This window comes from Miniopterus natalensis, chromosome 4, assembly GCF_054644295.1.
Source record: "Miniopterus natalensis isolate mMinNat1 chromosome 4, mMinNat1.hap1, whole genome shotgun sequence".
In the NCBI taxonomy this organism is placed as follows: Eukaryota; Metazoa; Chordata; class Mammalia; order Chiroptera; family Miniopteridae; genus Miniopterus; species Miniopterus natalensis.
In genome coordinates, this window is record NC_142084.1 from 59,572,681 (window position 1) to 59,589,144 (window position 16,464).

The 16,464-nt window shown below is 42.1% G+C and overlaps 1 protein-coding gene across 1 annotated transcript in view; it reads left to right on the forward strand.

The window, feature by feature from the left end:
• INTS9 (integrator complex subunit 9) overlaps positions 1-16,464 on the forward strand; it is an 82,947-nt gene that overhangs the window by 50,020 nt on the left and 16,463 nt on the right. The window contains exons 7-9 of the mRNA XM_016213861.2: positions 5,457-5,577; positions 6,370-6,504; positions 14,995-15,106. Coding sequence (XP_016069347.1) covers positions 5,457-5,577; positions 6,370-6,504; positions 14,995-15,106 — 368 coding nt within the window. The remainder of the gene's footprint in view (positions 1-5,456; positions 5,578-6,369; positions 6,505-14,994; positions 15,107-16,464) is intronic.

Consider the following 16,464-nt stretch of genomic DNA (forward strand, 5'->3'; position numbering starts at 1 on the left):
CCCCCTTTCAGTTACCAGAACACATCTGCCTTCCACGGCCTAATTTATTTTTAGATTCCACTTCTCCTGATGAAAGCAAGGTAGGATAGAAGAGAACTCGTTTTCTTTTCTCTCTCTCTCTGTCTCTCGCTTTTTATTTTAATATTTATTTTTTTAAATTATTGAATTTATTGAGATGACATTGGTTAATAAAATTGTATAGATTTTAAGTGTACAGTTCTATAATACATCATCAGTATATTGTATTGTGTGTTCATTATTCATAGTCAAGTCTCTTAAACTGTTTTCTACTTCCTCTGTTGCCTCAAGTTATTTAGTACTGTCATTCAGATTCTGGGCCTCAATCTCCTTTTCTGTAAAGTAAAAGAATTGAGTTAAGTTATCTCTAAGTTCACTTATGTTATAGTTTTTAAAGACGTCCAAGGGAGAGGCTCCTTAAGAAGATCCTCATGAAGTGGCAGTACTTTGCTCAAGTCCTTACAGCTTGCTCTTCAACATTGCAATTCCAGAAACTTAATCATCCCATTTCACTCAGACTTGATTAGCCTCTGATTCAGGCTAACCAAACTCCCAGGATATTGACTAACACACAAAAATTCCATTTAATCACATTATACTGAGACATCTGCCTGGCTCCAGAATTAGAATGGTTCATCTCTCTAGGACACTCTGTTTTGGTCAGCAAGTCCACTTACGAGATCAAATTATAGATAAAGAGTTTTTTCATGAGCACAGAATTAAAGCAGAGATAGTTTAGGTACTCTCAGAAATTGTTTCTATTACGCTGTCGTAGCCTAAGCAATTTCCTTTGTCCCTTTTAGAGATAAATTGATCTAAGACAAAACTCAGGGATTTTAATCTAGTTTCAGGTTAATATTAAATGCATGATTTTGGAGCTCCACATTCAGTAAAGTATCTAGATGTTGCATCTCCACTCCACCCCACCCAGATGTATGTTAAGCAGTTTGCTGTAATGAGAGGAAAACCACTTTTCTGTTTCTTATACTCTTTGTATGTTGTTCTTCTATTCATTTTGTTCATTCATTCATCAAACGCTTAGAAAAAGCCCCACCAGTGTTTTATTTATAAGCTTCTAAGTGTTCCCAGTGGACTTTAAAGTCTTCCCTTTTCACAAAATCACATGATCTTGTGCTCCTTGGGCTTTAGGGTAGAAGAGGCAGCAGAGCTCTGCATGATGCCAGAGCACTGGGAAAATGTTCATTAAGCACTCAAGTGTGATAAGAACAAAACAAAACAATGAAATCTTTTAGAAAGTACTTATGAAACATTTAGACGCTGAGAACTTGACTTTGATAAATTAGAAAGCCAGAAAAAAACAGAAGTTGTTCCCACTGTATTTTCTTATCAGCCAATAATCCTAATGGCTTTGAATGGTTCTTTAAATGCCTCCCTGTGATAATGTCTGCAGGTAAGCATAAGGAGGGTTTTAGGGAAAGCTAAGTTACAGGATGTTAAAGACAAGGTAGGAGATAGAAGGAAGTAATGACAAAGTGGCTATCTCAGAAGAGTAGAAAGAGAGGTTAGCAAAAGGAATTTGTGGGTATAAATATGGAATTCATAGAACTTCAGACTTATTTGTTGATTAACTACCAAGTGCCTGGCATTATTATAAGTCTGTAGAAAAATGCCCCTGAAAGTTTAAGACAGTTCCTGTATTCAAGGAGTTTATCAAGCAAAGATTAGACACCAAGTGGCAAGACTTAGGCAGGCTTGGCAGGTTAAGTATGGTTCGAATGAGGACAGATTGTTGTAAGAGAATATTTTATTACTCATTTGCTATAGTGCTCACAACAATTTGTGACGGAAGTGTTTTACCCTTATTTTAGAAATATGGAGGGAAAAATGAGGTCAGGTAAAGGGCTTGAAATTGCATCTAAAAGAAGCAAAAATCAAAGTTAAATGGGATATGAACATCAGCCTTCTGCTGAAGTCCTGTAGAATCAGAGTTTGTAAAAATGTCAGTGAAGAGACCTGAGAAAAGCTCACACTCAGTGAAGGTATTAAAACGCTGCATCTGTTCTAGAGCAGGCCCCAGAAAGCTTTCTGGTTTATCAATAACACTGGATCATCTGGCTCTGGGTCTCCCACAGGGCAGTTATCTCAAGCTCCACTGGGTAAGACCCCTCCTGGGCTCCCTCATGTGGTTGGTAGGATTTGGTTCCTCAAGGACATTGGGCCGAAGCCTCCATCAGGCCCTTGCTATGTGGGCTCACCGCCGGGCTTCTCCCCTCACGGCAGCTGGTTAAATCAAAGCTGGCAGGCAAGAGGGCCTAGTCTTGGAAGTGACATCCTGTGGCTGTCGTCCTATTACTTCACTAGAAGCAAGCCAGGAGGTCCAGGCCACGCTCAGAGGAAGGGAATCAACACAAGGAGGTGAATACGGGAGGTGGGATCCTTGGGAGCTGTCAGAAGCTGCCTGCCACAAAACCCTAAACTGAGCAGTGAGACAAGACCAGTGTCCTTGGGACCCGCTTAGCCTTCCTCTCCTGGCTCACTGGTCGGTTCCTCCTTGATGCTGTCACCACCTCGCACGCTGTCATAGGGCTCACTTCTGCCCCAGACTTACTGGCGCACTTGAGATAGGACTTATTAGTAATCGGTTCACTGGTTCTTACCTTTCCTGAAGTGTAATAAGAGAACAGGCATTTTGTCTTTTGAAAAATCTTTATGTTGGGCACTGTGGTCAGTGCCAAGGATACAAAAAATGAAGAACATATACTACTGTGTGAATAACATGATATAATGGGATAGGAACATATGTTACTGTTTTTATTGTATTTAACAAGACTCTTCTTCTTCCAACATTGCCCTACTAAACTGGTCATCGGAAACCATCATGACTATTTCTGTATAAACAAGTGCTTTCTCCAGTTTTTCTGGAGCAGAAGTTTATGGTTTCTGTGCCGTTTATCCTGAAGGGAGGAATGGAAAAAGACCCACGCTGAAATATACCTGAATTTTCAGTCTTCCCTCCCTCCCTTACCAAGGGCCTGGATCATTTGCTAGCTTACTCTGGAGGCTCCATATGGGATTGTTTACTCTCTAGCAGAGAGTGGAAACATTAAAGGAGCCAAATGCCTTGTTTTGAGAGAGACTGTCCCAAATTTGAATCTCAATTTTCATAGAACATTGTCCTAGATGCGGGAAGGGGAGAAGATGCTGGAAGGGCCATCGAAAGAAGAAAGTAAAGCTCTGGTGGTAGTTTGGGTAATGGCAGTACCGGTTGTGAAGGGATGGGAGGGAAGTGCAGAGGAAAGAAAGTAGGTCTAACCTAGCCTTGTATGTGACTTTCTAGCCACCCTCTCAGAGAGGTGGCTCCGTTGCAGGGGCAACATAAAACATTCAGTTGGGTCAAGAAATGTGGTTGTGCCGGCCGGGCGTGGCTCAGCGGTTGAGTGTCGACCTAGGATCCCGGTGATCGGGGTTCGATTCCCTGTCAGGGCACATGCCCGAGTTGCGGGCTCGATCCCCAGTCGGGGGCGTGCAGGAGGCAGCCGATCAATGACTCTCTCATCATTGATGTTTCTCTCTCTCTCTCTCTCTCTCCCTCTCCTTTCCGCTCTGAAATCAAGATATATTTTTTTAAAAAGAGAGATGTGGTTGGATTGCAAGTGTTATTTATTATGTCCCCCACTCTCTAGCCACTCCCACAATAGCCTTCCAGCTCTGATATAAAGTTAAGGAACCTTCTGCTACTCAGCACAATGTGAGAAGTCTTTATTCTTTTATGAAGGGCAGCCCTACGAGGCCCAAGCCATGGGGTTCTCTAATCCTGAGTATTTAGAGGAGGAGCTAACGCAGGGGAATAGCTTGGGTTCTTCCTTGAGACCCTCTAGAGAAGTGCCTGCGCCACTCAAGTTCATCTGGGTCGGTCTCCCTGGGCTGCAGTTCACGAGAATTGTTGGAAGATGCGGTGTTCCCAGGGCTGTGATGGCTCTGTGTGTTGGGGAGGGTTGGAGGTAATCTTTGTTCAGTGATCTGCTCTGTACCAGACACGTGCATTGTAGCATTTACCCCTCACAGAAAACTCTGCAAGGAAGGTGATACTCTCCCTATTCTACCAGTGAGGAAACTGAGGCTCAGAAGTCAAGAGGTAACGGGAAGAGGTCTGTTTTTTCCGTTATGTCACAGGGCCTCTGAGAGAAACTTTCCCTTCCGCCGCGTGGCTGGCAGAGATACGGGGGAGCAGAAGGAAAGGGAAGCAGTAGCCTTGCCCCTGCCAGCAGCTCGTCCAGCTGGAGCTCCTATACCTCTTGCCTGTCCCTCGCACTCAGGGTCGGGCTGTTTTCCCAAAGAACACATAGGATGTGTACTGGCCTGGCGTCACAAGACTGAGAAAAGGTGACAAATGGCCCTGGCTGGTTTTGCTCAATGGTTAGAGTGTCGGCCCTCGGACTGAAGGTCCTGGGTTTGATTCCAGTCAAGGGCACGTAGCTCGGTTGCAGGCTTGATCCCGGCTCTGGTCAGGGCTCATGTGGGAGGCAACCAATTGATGTCTTTCTCTCTACCCCCCTTCTACCCTCTCTGAAAAGCAATGGAAAAAATATCCTTGGGTGAGGATTAAAAAATAAGTAAATCAATATTTTTTTTTAAAAAAAAGAAATGCTCTAAGTAAGATATAGGTGGTAAGCCCTAGAACAACCACTAAGGAAATAACTAAAAAACTTGGGGAAAAATTATGAAAGAACAGGCTACATCTGAAAATATTCACTTAATATTTTAAAAAGGTAGTAAAGGAAGACTAGAGGGAGAAAAAGACGTAAGACATATGGAAAACAAACATTAAATTGGCAGACATAAGCCAGCTATATCAGTAACAGTAAATGTGAGTGGCTTAAACAATTCAATCAAATAACATCATGTGACTGGATAAAAATAAAAAGATCCAGCTATATGCTGGATAAACAAAATGAAGAATAGAAAAATAATAGAGAAAATCAGTGAAACCAAGTTCATTCTTTGGAAAGATCAACAAAACTGACAAACCTTTAGATCGACCAAGAAATAAGAGAGAGACTACTTAAGTTACTGGAACCGGAACTGAAAGGGGAGAGTACGACCAAGAGAGAGAAAAATGATTTCACAGGAATTCCATGAGCAATTATGTGCCAGTAAGTTGGGCAACTTATATAAAATGGACAAATTACTTGAAAGAAATCTGTAACATAAAGAATTGGCATTGTGCCCTGGCGGGTAGCTCAGCAGGTTAGAGCGTCATCCTGAAGCACCAGGGTTTTGAGTTCAGTCGCCATTCAAGGCGCATGTAAGGATCAACTGATGAATGCATAAATAAGTGGAACAACAAGTCAGTGTTTCTCTCTCTCTCTCTCTCCCCCTCTCCCCTCCTCTCCCTCCTTTCCTCCCTCCCCCCTTCCTTCCTCTCTCTAAATCAGTAAATAAAATTTAAAAGAATCGACATTGTGATGCATTCACAGGCTGCTGCCATCTCCTCTCAAGGACGCAGTGGAAGTATCAACCTGGAGAAGATGCTATACATTGCAAGAGGTGAACTCTGCCCTTAGTAAAATCCAGCTGGTGGGATATTCTCAGAAAATTGTGAGTGTTGATGATTTTCAGTGATTAACGAATGCTTTTGATTCATACAGTTGTTTTTGGTAGGATCCTGTAGTTCCCTTTTATAAGCCATTTGATCACTAAGAATCCTGTACTAGTACACGCTGAAGACAGAACAGAGTGTCACTTTCCTCCATTGCTCCCAGGTTCTTCCTGGCGCTCTTTGCTAACCCTTACATTCCACATCACTGGCCAGCATTTGATTAGCCGGCATGTAATATGTCAAGAGAAAGGCATCTCATTCTGTTCACTTTGGAACAGTAGATGCTGTTTTACAGATTTTGGACAAGTGAAATAGGAGACGGAGAGCATAAAATAGATCAAGAAGCAGTTTGGCAAGTGTAACTTTTAAGGTCTGACCTGATAATGATAAGGTTCCCATTTCTATCAACTTGTGCCTGGAGCCACTCAGTACAGAACAACCATGAGAATAACACCTAACCTGGAAAGAAAAGAAAAAAGAAAACTAAAGTGTTTGTCTCTTTGGTTATTTGCTGATACATCATCTCTGCCTTTTAATGAGTGAGGCCTGGGTGCCTGGTGACATGTGGATGAGCTGAAACTCTCAGAGAGGTGACAAGTGAAAACTAGAATTGCTCTCAATGTCTGTCACATGGTCTCTACCATTTTTCTGTTTTACTTCAAACTTTCTGGTTTACTTTGAAACAGTTTCTAAGTGGAGAACGAAATTCCCGTTGTTTTCTCCTTCAGACTTACTGGCATGACTGCATTGCTGAAAGCTCATCACTCATTTTTACTGTGTTTCTTTTCCAGGAGCTTTTTGGTGCTGTCCAGGTGACCCCTCTAAGCTCTGGCTATGCCCTTGGAAGCTCCAACTGGATTATTCAGTCCCATTATGAGAAAGTATCTTACGTCTCTGGATCTTCCTTGCTTACCACACACCCACAGGTAACTGAATTCTCATTTAACAATTCAGCTTTTTGGTTATTTAACCCAAATTCAGAATATATCCAGTGTATCATCAGCAGTTTTTTAATCTTCCTAATTTTGGTTTCTGTAGACACTTTTCTTTAATTGTAGTAAGAACGCTTAACATGAAATCTACCCTCTTAAATTTTTAACTGTATAATACGTTGACCATAGATAGTGTTGTATAGCAGATCTCTAGAGCCTACTCATCCTGCTGAACTGAAACTTTATGTTCTACAGATAGGCTTTATCAGTTAGATTATTCATGTCCCGCATTTAGAATCCCAAGTTCCTCTGTAAGATCCTGCTGTCTCTAGGGTCACCTCTAGGATTCTGAGACTTCCCAACATTTTTAATAATCATAGCCTGATGTAGAAGAGAGATGGACACTTGTTTACTCAGCAGATATTAATTACTTAATATTCACTAAGGGCCTACTATGTGTCGAGCACTCCTCTAGGTGTGAGAGAATCAGTGACGACCCACAGGCCAAGTCCGTGCTCGTGGATCTAGGTTCAGTTGATGTATGGAGAGAGGATGGTGTGCAGAAAATAAATGAGCAAAGTAATTTCAGATTATGATATAAATACTGAAAACAGGAAAGTAAGGTTATGTGTAGAGTGATAGAGACTAGTTTAATTGCATGGTCAGAGAAAGCTTCTGGGGGAGATCTCGTTGGAACTATGACCTGAAGAAATGAGCCATGTAAAACTGTGAGGGCAAAGTATTACAGAGACGTGGGAGGTGGCGGGCCCCTGAAGCAGGAACAGCTGGGCATGTTTGCAGCAGAGAAGACCACTGTGATTGCAGTATACTAGGTGTGGTCAGCGGAGATGTCCAAGAGATTAGCAGGGGCCAGGTCATGTAGGACCTGGTGCGCCATGATGAGAAATTTGGGTTTTATTTTAATGTGTAGAGGGAAGCTATTGGAAATTTTTTTTAATTTATTTATTTTTTAATATATCTTTATTGATTTCAGAGAGAGGAAGGGAAAGGAGGAGAGAGAGAGAGAGAGAGAGAGAGAGAGAGAGAGAGAGAGAGAGAGAGAGAGAGAGAACAGCAGTGATGAGAGAGTAGTTATTGATCGGCTGCCTCCTGCACGCCCCTGACTGGAGATCAAGCCAGCAACCCGGGCATGTGCCCTGACCAGGAATCAAACCTCGATCTCCTGGATCCTAGGTTGATGCTCAACCGCTGAGCCACACCCGGCCAGACCAGAAGATTTTAAGTTGATCATCAACAGTCATTTTGGCAAGAAGCTAAGTACATAAACATTGTTATAAATGTATTATTTATTCCATTTTAGGTGTTTGTAAAGAATTTATTTTTCATTTTATAAATCCTGGTTCTTTTCATGTTTGTGAAGGAGGGCAGGGAATATTACTAAATAGCGAGTGGATGGATGGATGGATGGATGGATGGATGGATGGATGGATGGATGGTTAGATAACTTGGGCAAGTCCCTATCTCGTTTAATATGGGAAAAAGAATGGCTGCTGTACGTCTGGAATAATAGGATGCTCCTGAGCTGCCCCTCTGCATTGTTTTTTTTTAATACTGTCTTTTATAATCAAGTTTCATCTCAAGGTCTAGAGGGGACAAGTTGTAATTTTTGCCTGTAGCTAGCAGAATTCTGGGCCTTCCCGCTTACTGAAATCAAAAGCCCATCAATGTCATCTTAATCTGCTTCATTGAATCAAATTTTTTTATTGGCAGCTTCTATCATTCCTGATCTGTTCCTCCATGAAAGACAGAAAGATTACTTGGCTGCCAACTCTTCCTATTTGTCCTGCTTACATCAAAGCCTTTACAGTACTATTGATGTAATTTCCAGTAAATTATTCTTATAAGGTTCGTAAATTTAAAGGGAAAATAAGGTTTTGAAAGTAATGAGTAGCATACTTAAGTAATTAATTTTAATTCCTAGCTGGCAGCCAGTATTGTATGTAAAAAAGAAAATAAATTAGATTTTCTTTTACCCAGATAATTGGATTCTATATTGAATTAGAAGGGATAAGAAAAGTTTTGGTTTGAGAAAACTTGTCAGTCTACTTTAAAACTCAGCCAACTATGGCCCTAGGACCAAATTTGAACACCCCCCAACATACACCTGTTTTTGTAAATAATGTTTTGTTGGAATACAGCCACATATGTTTATGGATTGTTAGTGGCTGCTTACACACCATTGTGGCACTTAAACCTGAAACTTTACAGAAAAAGGCCAACCACTGGTCTAGTTGAGCGGAACCCTCACTCGCTAGGGAGAATGTAGCAGCGGTCCTAGTGATCTAATAAGCATTAGGTCAAGGGAATGAGGCTTTGGATTGAGCCTGAGGCAGAAAGAATGGGAAGATAAGTTAAAGAAAACATTGGTGCCCAGCTGGGCCTGGCGTGTCTCAGCAGTTGAGCATCGACCTAAGATCCAGGAGATCGAGGTTCGATTCCCGGTCAGGCCACATGCCCAGCTTGTGGGCTCCATCCCCAGCTGGGGGTGTGTGCAGGAGGCAGCCGATCAGTGATTCTCTCTCCCTCTCCCTTCCTCTCTCTGAAATCGATAAAGGCATATTAAAAAAAAAGAGAAAACATTGGCAGTTCTTCAGTTCAACAAACATATATCAAATGCTCACTGCCTCTGGGGAAGGAAAGATTTCCGACATTGAGAATGGTTATGACGACACCCGTCCGGTTGTACAATGCCCCATTTCCTTCATGCAGAACAGTTCTCAATCATTTTATAAATTAGTTATTCCTGTGGTTGATTTTTTTCTCTTTATATAGAGAAAATAGATAGTATGTAGATAGTGACACTTTCATTTGCTCATCTCTCTTTTATATTTCCCATCTCCTTGAAGCCTTCTGAAAAAATTCCTCGGATCTTCCAGTTCATGAATTCGTTCTTTGGCAGTAGCCACACTGCTCTTCAGTCTGCATGCTGGATTCTTTATTTCAACAGCTATATTTCCATACACAAATTTCCAAATGTTTTTCTTTGTACTTATTTTTATTTTATTTGTGTGTGGGCTTTTTATTTATTTTTTTAAATATGTTTTTATTAATTTCAGAGAGAGGAAAGGAGAGGGAGAGAGAGATAGAAACATCAATGATGAGAGAGTCATTGATCAGCTGCCTCCTGCACGCCCCCAACTGGGGATCGAGCCTACAACTCAGCATGTGCTCTGATCTGGAATCAAACAGCCATCTCCTGGATCCTAGGTCGACGCTTAACCTCTGAGCCACGCCCGGCCAAGCCTGATGAACTATTTAGTGAACTTTTCTTAGGTCGTTAGTATTTCACCACAGGATGTTTGCTCTGTGTCTGGTATTCCATCATATGGCTATACAATAAAATATTTAGCTGTTTTATCACAGTTGGAGATTTAAGTTTTTAAAAAGATTTTTTTCACTGAAAAGCGTCTTCACCAAACAGATGTGCAGTCTGCCTGAAAGGGTATAGGACACAGTTTAAAAACAGTAGCACTAATAGAACAAAGCAAACAGTAACCGTTGCCTAGATCCCGTAAGTGCATTAGCATAGCTAGAGCACTTTCGGTTATTAGAGCCAAAGCCTTTTTGGCCTTAGAATCAAATTAATGGATTTGCTTGTGAGTTGTGAACCTATATTTGAACACCAGTTTTTCTGTTATAATGGTTTGAAAAGGCAACTTAATACTCATTATTTCAATAGCTTCCTGGCTATTTTGCCTAACTTCTGGTAGGACTTGAGTTTTAGGTGTGAAAATCACCAGCATAATAGAGCAAAAGCTACAAATACCTGGGCATGGGGAGCTACAGAATTCTTGGTTAGTTTTAGAAACTGATCTAGTCCAGGACACTGATACCATGCCCGGCTAAGGCTTGAAGTGTGTACAGTTGTAGTGTGTGACAGATAGTTTGTTGTTGCTGTTGGTAGTTTTGGTTTGTTTATTGTGTTGATCTTTTTCTGTCCTCCTGACTAGGAAAGGGGCCTGGGAAGGCGTCCATCTCACCCCTTCAGCCCCCCTGGACTTGAGGACTCCCACACCTTAGTCTGTTCTGAAACAAATTTGGGAGACCGAACTCAGCCAGTCATGTGGCTGTTTCCTTTTTCTCTCATCAAAGACGTATAGGGCAGAGTAAATCCATTTTGCTCTCTGTCCGCTAAACACTTGCAGCTTGCCAGCACTGCACTCACTAGTGCCTCCTTGTTCTTTTACGTGGTTGCATCTTTTGAATTTCCCTTTGACTACAGCTCTGACTTCAGATTGTGGAGTCATCTTAAAGTCTTGTTTTCTTCGTGGTTCTATATATCCAACCCATCCCCAAATGCCTGTTTTCTAGCGTGTTGTGTAGATCTGCTGCTTCCATCTCAATGGCCATGAATTTACAATGTTTTTCCCTTTATGTCTGAGCTGCTCTGGGGCTTTCAGAGTGTCCTCTCTCTGTGTAGTCTCACCCTCCTCCTTCAGGTATTGTCTGTAATTACTGTAACCAAATAACTTCTCTTGCTTCAGACTGTTGACTCCTTATTGCCCACCCTACCCGTCTTTACGATTCTCGCCTTTTTAGCCCTTTACCAGCTATACTTTTTCTCTTTCTACTAATCTCTTTTCTCAGACTTTCCATTCTAGCCAAGTCAGTTCATCCGGCATCTGCAGGTTGCCTTCCTCTGCCCTCCGCCCTCCGCCCTCTGCCCTCCTCCCTGCCCAGCCCTCCTCCCACAGCGGACATGCATATTCTCACCTTCCTGTCTCCTGGTGCAGTATTTCCCAGGACAGAGTGCTCTCACCCTGCCTGTCATCTGTTTGCTTTTCATGGCCTCATTTATTCAGCAAACGTTTATTTAGTATTTGCTGTGTGCCGGGCATTTTGCTAGGCAATGGAGATACAAAGTCCTTGCCCTCAGAGAGCTTCATAGTCCTTTGGGGACACAGACAAGTAAATAGGCAGTTACGATCCAGTGTGATAGGTACTGGGATAGACAGTGTTGGAGGCCGTGGGGCATATGTAGGAAGGACATCTTGGTGTCGGGGAGGGAAGGGGTGTCATGGAGATGTTCCAAAGGCAGTGACCTGTGCTGTCTTAAATTCAGTCTTAAGTTCCTTGGTGAAAGAAGGAAAACTAGAACAAACTCAATCTGCCAAAAAGCAAATACAAACAGCCTCCCTGGTCTGGCACAGCTCTCTAGTCTTTATCCCCTTGGCATTCATATACTCAGTGCTAACTCTTGATATCTGCATTATCTCTTCTATGGCTTTTTGAAAAATCCTCTTTTTTGATTATATGTACATGTTTTATCTTAAACTTGATTATAAGCTTCTAGGACCTAAAGATTGGATCTTCTTTTTCTCATGCTCTGTGCAAAGTGTTCAATAAAAATTAACCAGCAGAAGACCAACACGATAGCCACAGCATCCTTGGGCTTAGGGTTTTTCAAAATTATATTCTATAAGATCGATTTTAATTGTCAGCTTTGTAAGGTATTTTTATTTGAGTCTTGGACACAGTGGAATTTTCTGTTCTCGTGTGTTTGAACAGAATGTTCCCACTTGACATGCTCAGTGAGTGGCTATTGATAGCAGCAAATGTATACATTGGCCCCTCAGTGGTGACACAGAGACCGTGATGGTGTCAGCTTGGTTTGGAGAGCGTCACTAAAAGCCTTTTTAGCCTACCTCTGGGCATCAACAAGAAACATCTCTGAGTTACAGGGCTAAAATTAGGAACATCTAGCCTGACCCAATCATGAAGTATTTCATAACTTCCATCTTGATGAGATTCAAATTGTAGAACTGCTTTTGTTTTTTTTATTTGTTTGTTTGAAGTTACAACTGAGATGTGTGATAATTTTCTTTTTTAATTTAATTTTTTTATCACCATTTAGCCCCTCTGTGCCCTCTTCTACCCCCCCCCCCCCCCCAATCATCACACTGTTGTACATGAATTCTCTTTTTGGTTTTTTTGCTCAAACCCCTCCCCCACCAGAGCTGTCTGCCTTTCTATCTATGAGTCTGTCTCTGTAGCTCAGTTGGTTAGAGCATCATCCCGATATACAAATGCTTTTGTGTGTTTTTATTATGAGCATTTAACTTTTTGTTGTTGTTCTTTTGTTAAATATATCTTTATTGATTTCAGATGGAGGAAGGGAGAGGGAAAGAGAGAGCGAGAGAAACATCAGTGAGAGAGTCACGCCCCACACTGGGGATCGAGCCCATAACCCAGGCATGTGCCCTGACCGGGAATCGAACTCCGATCTCCTGGATCATAGGTAGATGCTCAATAGCTGAGCCACGCAGACCTGGCTGGGCATTTAATTTTCAATGGAAGGCGATGTTGATGTCTGAGGTTCAGAGGTAATGTTTTAGGGTGAGAATTTGTTCTTTATTGTATGTATGTTTTCATTTAGATCAGTGGTTCTTAACTTTTTGGGGTCATGGCCCATAAAACAATTCAATTAACTATAGAAAAATGTACATAGACACACACAGAATTGTATATACCATTTCAGGGAGTCCTGGGCCCTCTGAATTCCCCCATCTCCCATCAGCCCTGTAAATCATTATTGGCTTGTTCTAATAAGATCCGTATAAAACTGTTACCATTTTAAGCAGAAAATGCTGCCCAACAAAGCTTGGTCCCTTTTGTCACCGTTGCAGTTTCCTTATGTTGGATGCACGCTACAGTTAACATTCCCAGGCTCATTGTACGTGTGCTGCTATAAACCACTGTACCCTGCTTCCCCTCTTTCCCTCTGTGGAAGCAGTGAAGGCGTGTGTGTGTGTGTGTGTGTGTGTGTGTGTGTGTGTGTGTTGGAGGAGCACAAATAGGTAGGTCAGGTCTGCCCGAGCACCAGAAAAGCTCTTACACACGTTGGCATATGTCTGCAAATAGGAATTAGAAGCTGTTCAATATAATTGTCATAACTGTACTTCTTCTATATTCTTATTAAAGAAATGTTTCTCAAGTAATAAAGCAGTTTATATAACAACAGTCATTTTATAATATAGCGAAGCCCATGTACCTATGCTTATGTAAAATGATAAAAGAAAACACAGCAAGAGGCACCTATACACAGATAACAGTGCAGGTGGTGGGTCTCTGCTGTGCTACAGTTTGGAATTTTTTTTTTTTCTTTGGGAACAGAGAAAGGAGGGGTGAGGCCTCTTAGTAATCTGTGTTTCTGGCTTTTTTTTCTTCTAACATTGCAATGAGTATATTAGATGAAACTGAGGAAAAGATGTATTACAAAATGAAAACGTTTATGAGCTCTCCAGCATTTCAACCATGGAATCATTTTTGTTTCCAGTTGAATCCTGGTTTATTTAGAAAAAAAAAAATTAAAAATTCATATTGTACCAGGTGAAAATAAAAATACAACATCCTGCTCTGGCTGGTGTGGCTCAGTGGCTGAGCATTGACCCATTCACCAAGATATTGCCCGTTCAATTCCTAGTCAGGACACATGCCTGGGTTGCAGGCTCAATCCCTAGTTAGGGGGCTTGCAGGAGGCAGCAGATTGATGTTTCTCACTTTGATGTTTCTTTCTCTCCCTCTCCCTTCCTCTAAAAGTCAATAAAAATATTTTTTTTAAATACAACATCCTGAGGATCACGTGATAATGTGCCAGAGGACTTCATAGTTCACAAAAATATCATGAATATTAGCTCATGAGACTCGCAAAAATCATTGACGAGAGATGAGTCAAGAAATATGCCCATTTTGCAAGAAACCCAGCTCGGAGCCTTTGCTGAGGCCATGTGGCTAGTGATGGAATTCGAAGGAAGCTTTATGTTTCTAATTCCTAATCCTGTGTTATTCCTGGTTCTCTCCCACTGAGACTTAGGGAAAATCACCTTGGCTCCTGGAGTCCCAACTTGCAAATTTTCATAACACACTCTGATTTCATGCACTTGCAGAGTCGCTCTGAGAATCACATTTCACAGAACAGTTGTTCTCAAGGCGTGATCCCCATACCAGCACCAGGAGCATCCCCTGGAGCGTGTTAGAAATGCACATTCACTGGCCGCTCAGACCTGAATCGGAATCTCTCGGGCTGGGGCTCAGCAATCCCTGTCTAACAAACTGCCCAGGTGATTCTGACGCACCCTTGAGTTTGAGAACTACCAGTGGTAAATGTGAGAATATTTTGAAAGGAGCACATGTGCTTTTAGAAATAAGCTTTTTTTTTTTCATTGAAGTAAAATTTATATATAGTGAAACCCTAAGATTTAAATGTACGGTTCTATGAATTTTGATACGTGCTCAGCACCACAGTCAAGGCATATCTGTCAGCACCCCATGGAGTGCCCTCATGCGTCCCCATCACTCCCCACCCCCCTTGGCAACCGCTTAGCGACAGATGTCATCAGGAAGTTAGAGGATTTGACGACGAGTTGCACATGGAAAGGGCAATGTTGATATTCTCTTTTTCCTTTACCATTTGTAGGTAACATCTCTCTTTAAATTACTAAGTATAGTTCTCTGGTTTTTCAGCCCATGGACCAAGCGTCTCTCAAAAACAGCGATGTTCTCGTCCTGACAGGCCTCACCCAGATTCCCACTGCAAACCCCGACGGCATGGTGGGGGAGTTCTTCAGCAACCTGGGTACGTGCGCAGCTCGGCCTTGATCTGGAGGAGATGTGTTAAGTTCATCTTCAGGACCTTGCTCCTGTAGTATTCTGCCCTGTCCCTTCATACTCATGCCCTCTGATGCCCCCTTTTAAGACCTTTCCCCCTTTTACTCCCACCCTTTTTGCCCATCCTTCAAAGCCAGGAGTCAACAAAAGCAGTTCTTGAGCAACTTAAATCTGAAGGTGCCGTAAAAATTGTTATTATAATGCTAAATTCAAATTTTTAGCATGTTATATAACAGATACCATTCTCTCACTTGTTTATGTAGAAAAAAAATTTTTTTTTAATATATCTTTATTGATTTTAGAGAGAGGAAAGGAGAGGGAGGGAGAGAGAGAAACATCAATGATGACGAGAGTCATTGATCGGCCACCTCCTGCACGCCCCCAATTGGGGATCAGGCCCACAACCCGGGCATGTACCCCGACCTGGAATCGAACCCCGATCACCTGGATCCTAGGTCGACGTTCAACCACTGAGCCACGTCCGGCCAGGCTATGTAGAAAATTCTTGCTTTGGTGGGGATCTACTGACGGAGCAGGGCACTTACAGGTAGCAGTTGTCAAGCAAGGGAAGAATCACACCTTTGCTTTACAACTAATAGCACAAAAAAGACCATACAGCAGGTCCTCAAAGAATGCCATTGGTTCAGCAAAAGTTTCATTATAGGTCGTAGAGGTGACCTTGTTTGTATCGATTAGCCTCTGGTAAAACTGGTTTGTTTATAAAGTCTCAGAACTTATCAACACTGTTGAGTGAAGACTTACTCTCTCCGGACTTTGAATTCACAACAGTGATACCACTGAATAGGTGTATTTTTCCCCACGGATATTTGGTTGGTGTTATTTTTCTTTTGGGAGAAAATTAAATTGAGAGACTCGGGATATTTGCTCCCTGAAAGAAATTTATTTTTCTTTGGATATAGTTGTCAATGAAATCTAGAAATCCTGCCTTTCTTTTAAAAAAGCATAGGTTGGTTAATGCCTTAGCTCTGGCTACTGTAACAAAATACCATAGACTGGGGGGCTTGACAACAGACATTCATCTTTCTCTGTTCAGGCGTCTGGGAAGGCTGAGGTTAGGTCGCCAGAATGGCCAGGTACTGGTGAGGACCCTCCTCCTAGCAGATGGCCGGCCACCTTCTTGCTGTGTCCTCATGTAGCAGAGAGAAGCTGCTGTTATGTCTCTTTCTCTTATAAGGGCACTAATCCCCTCATGGGGGCTCCACGCTCATCTAAACCTAATAACCTCCCAAAGCCCCCTGCCCTTAATACCACCACATAGGGAGTCAGGGCTTCAGTGTGTGAATTTAGGGGAACATTCAGTCCATA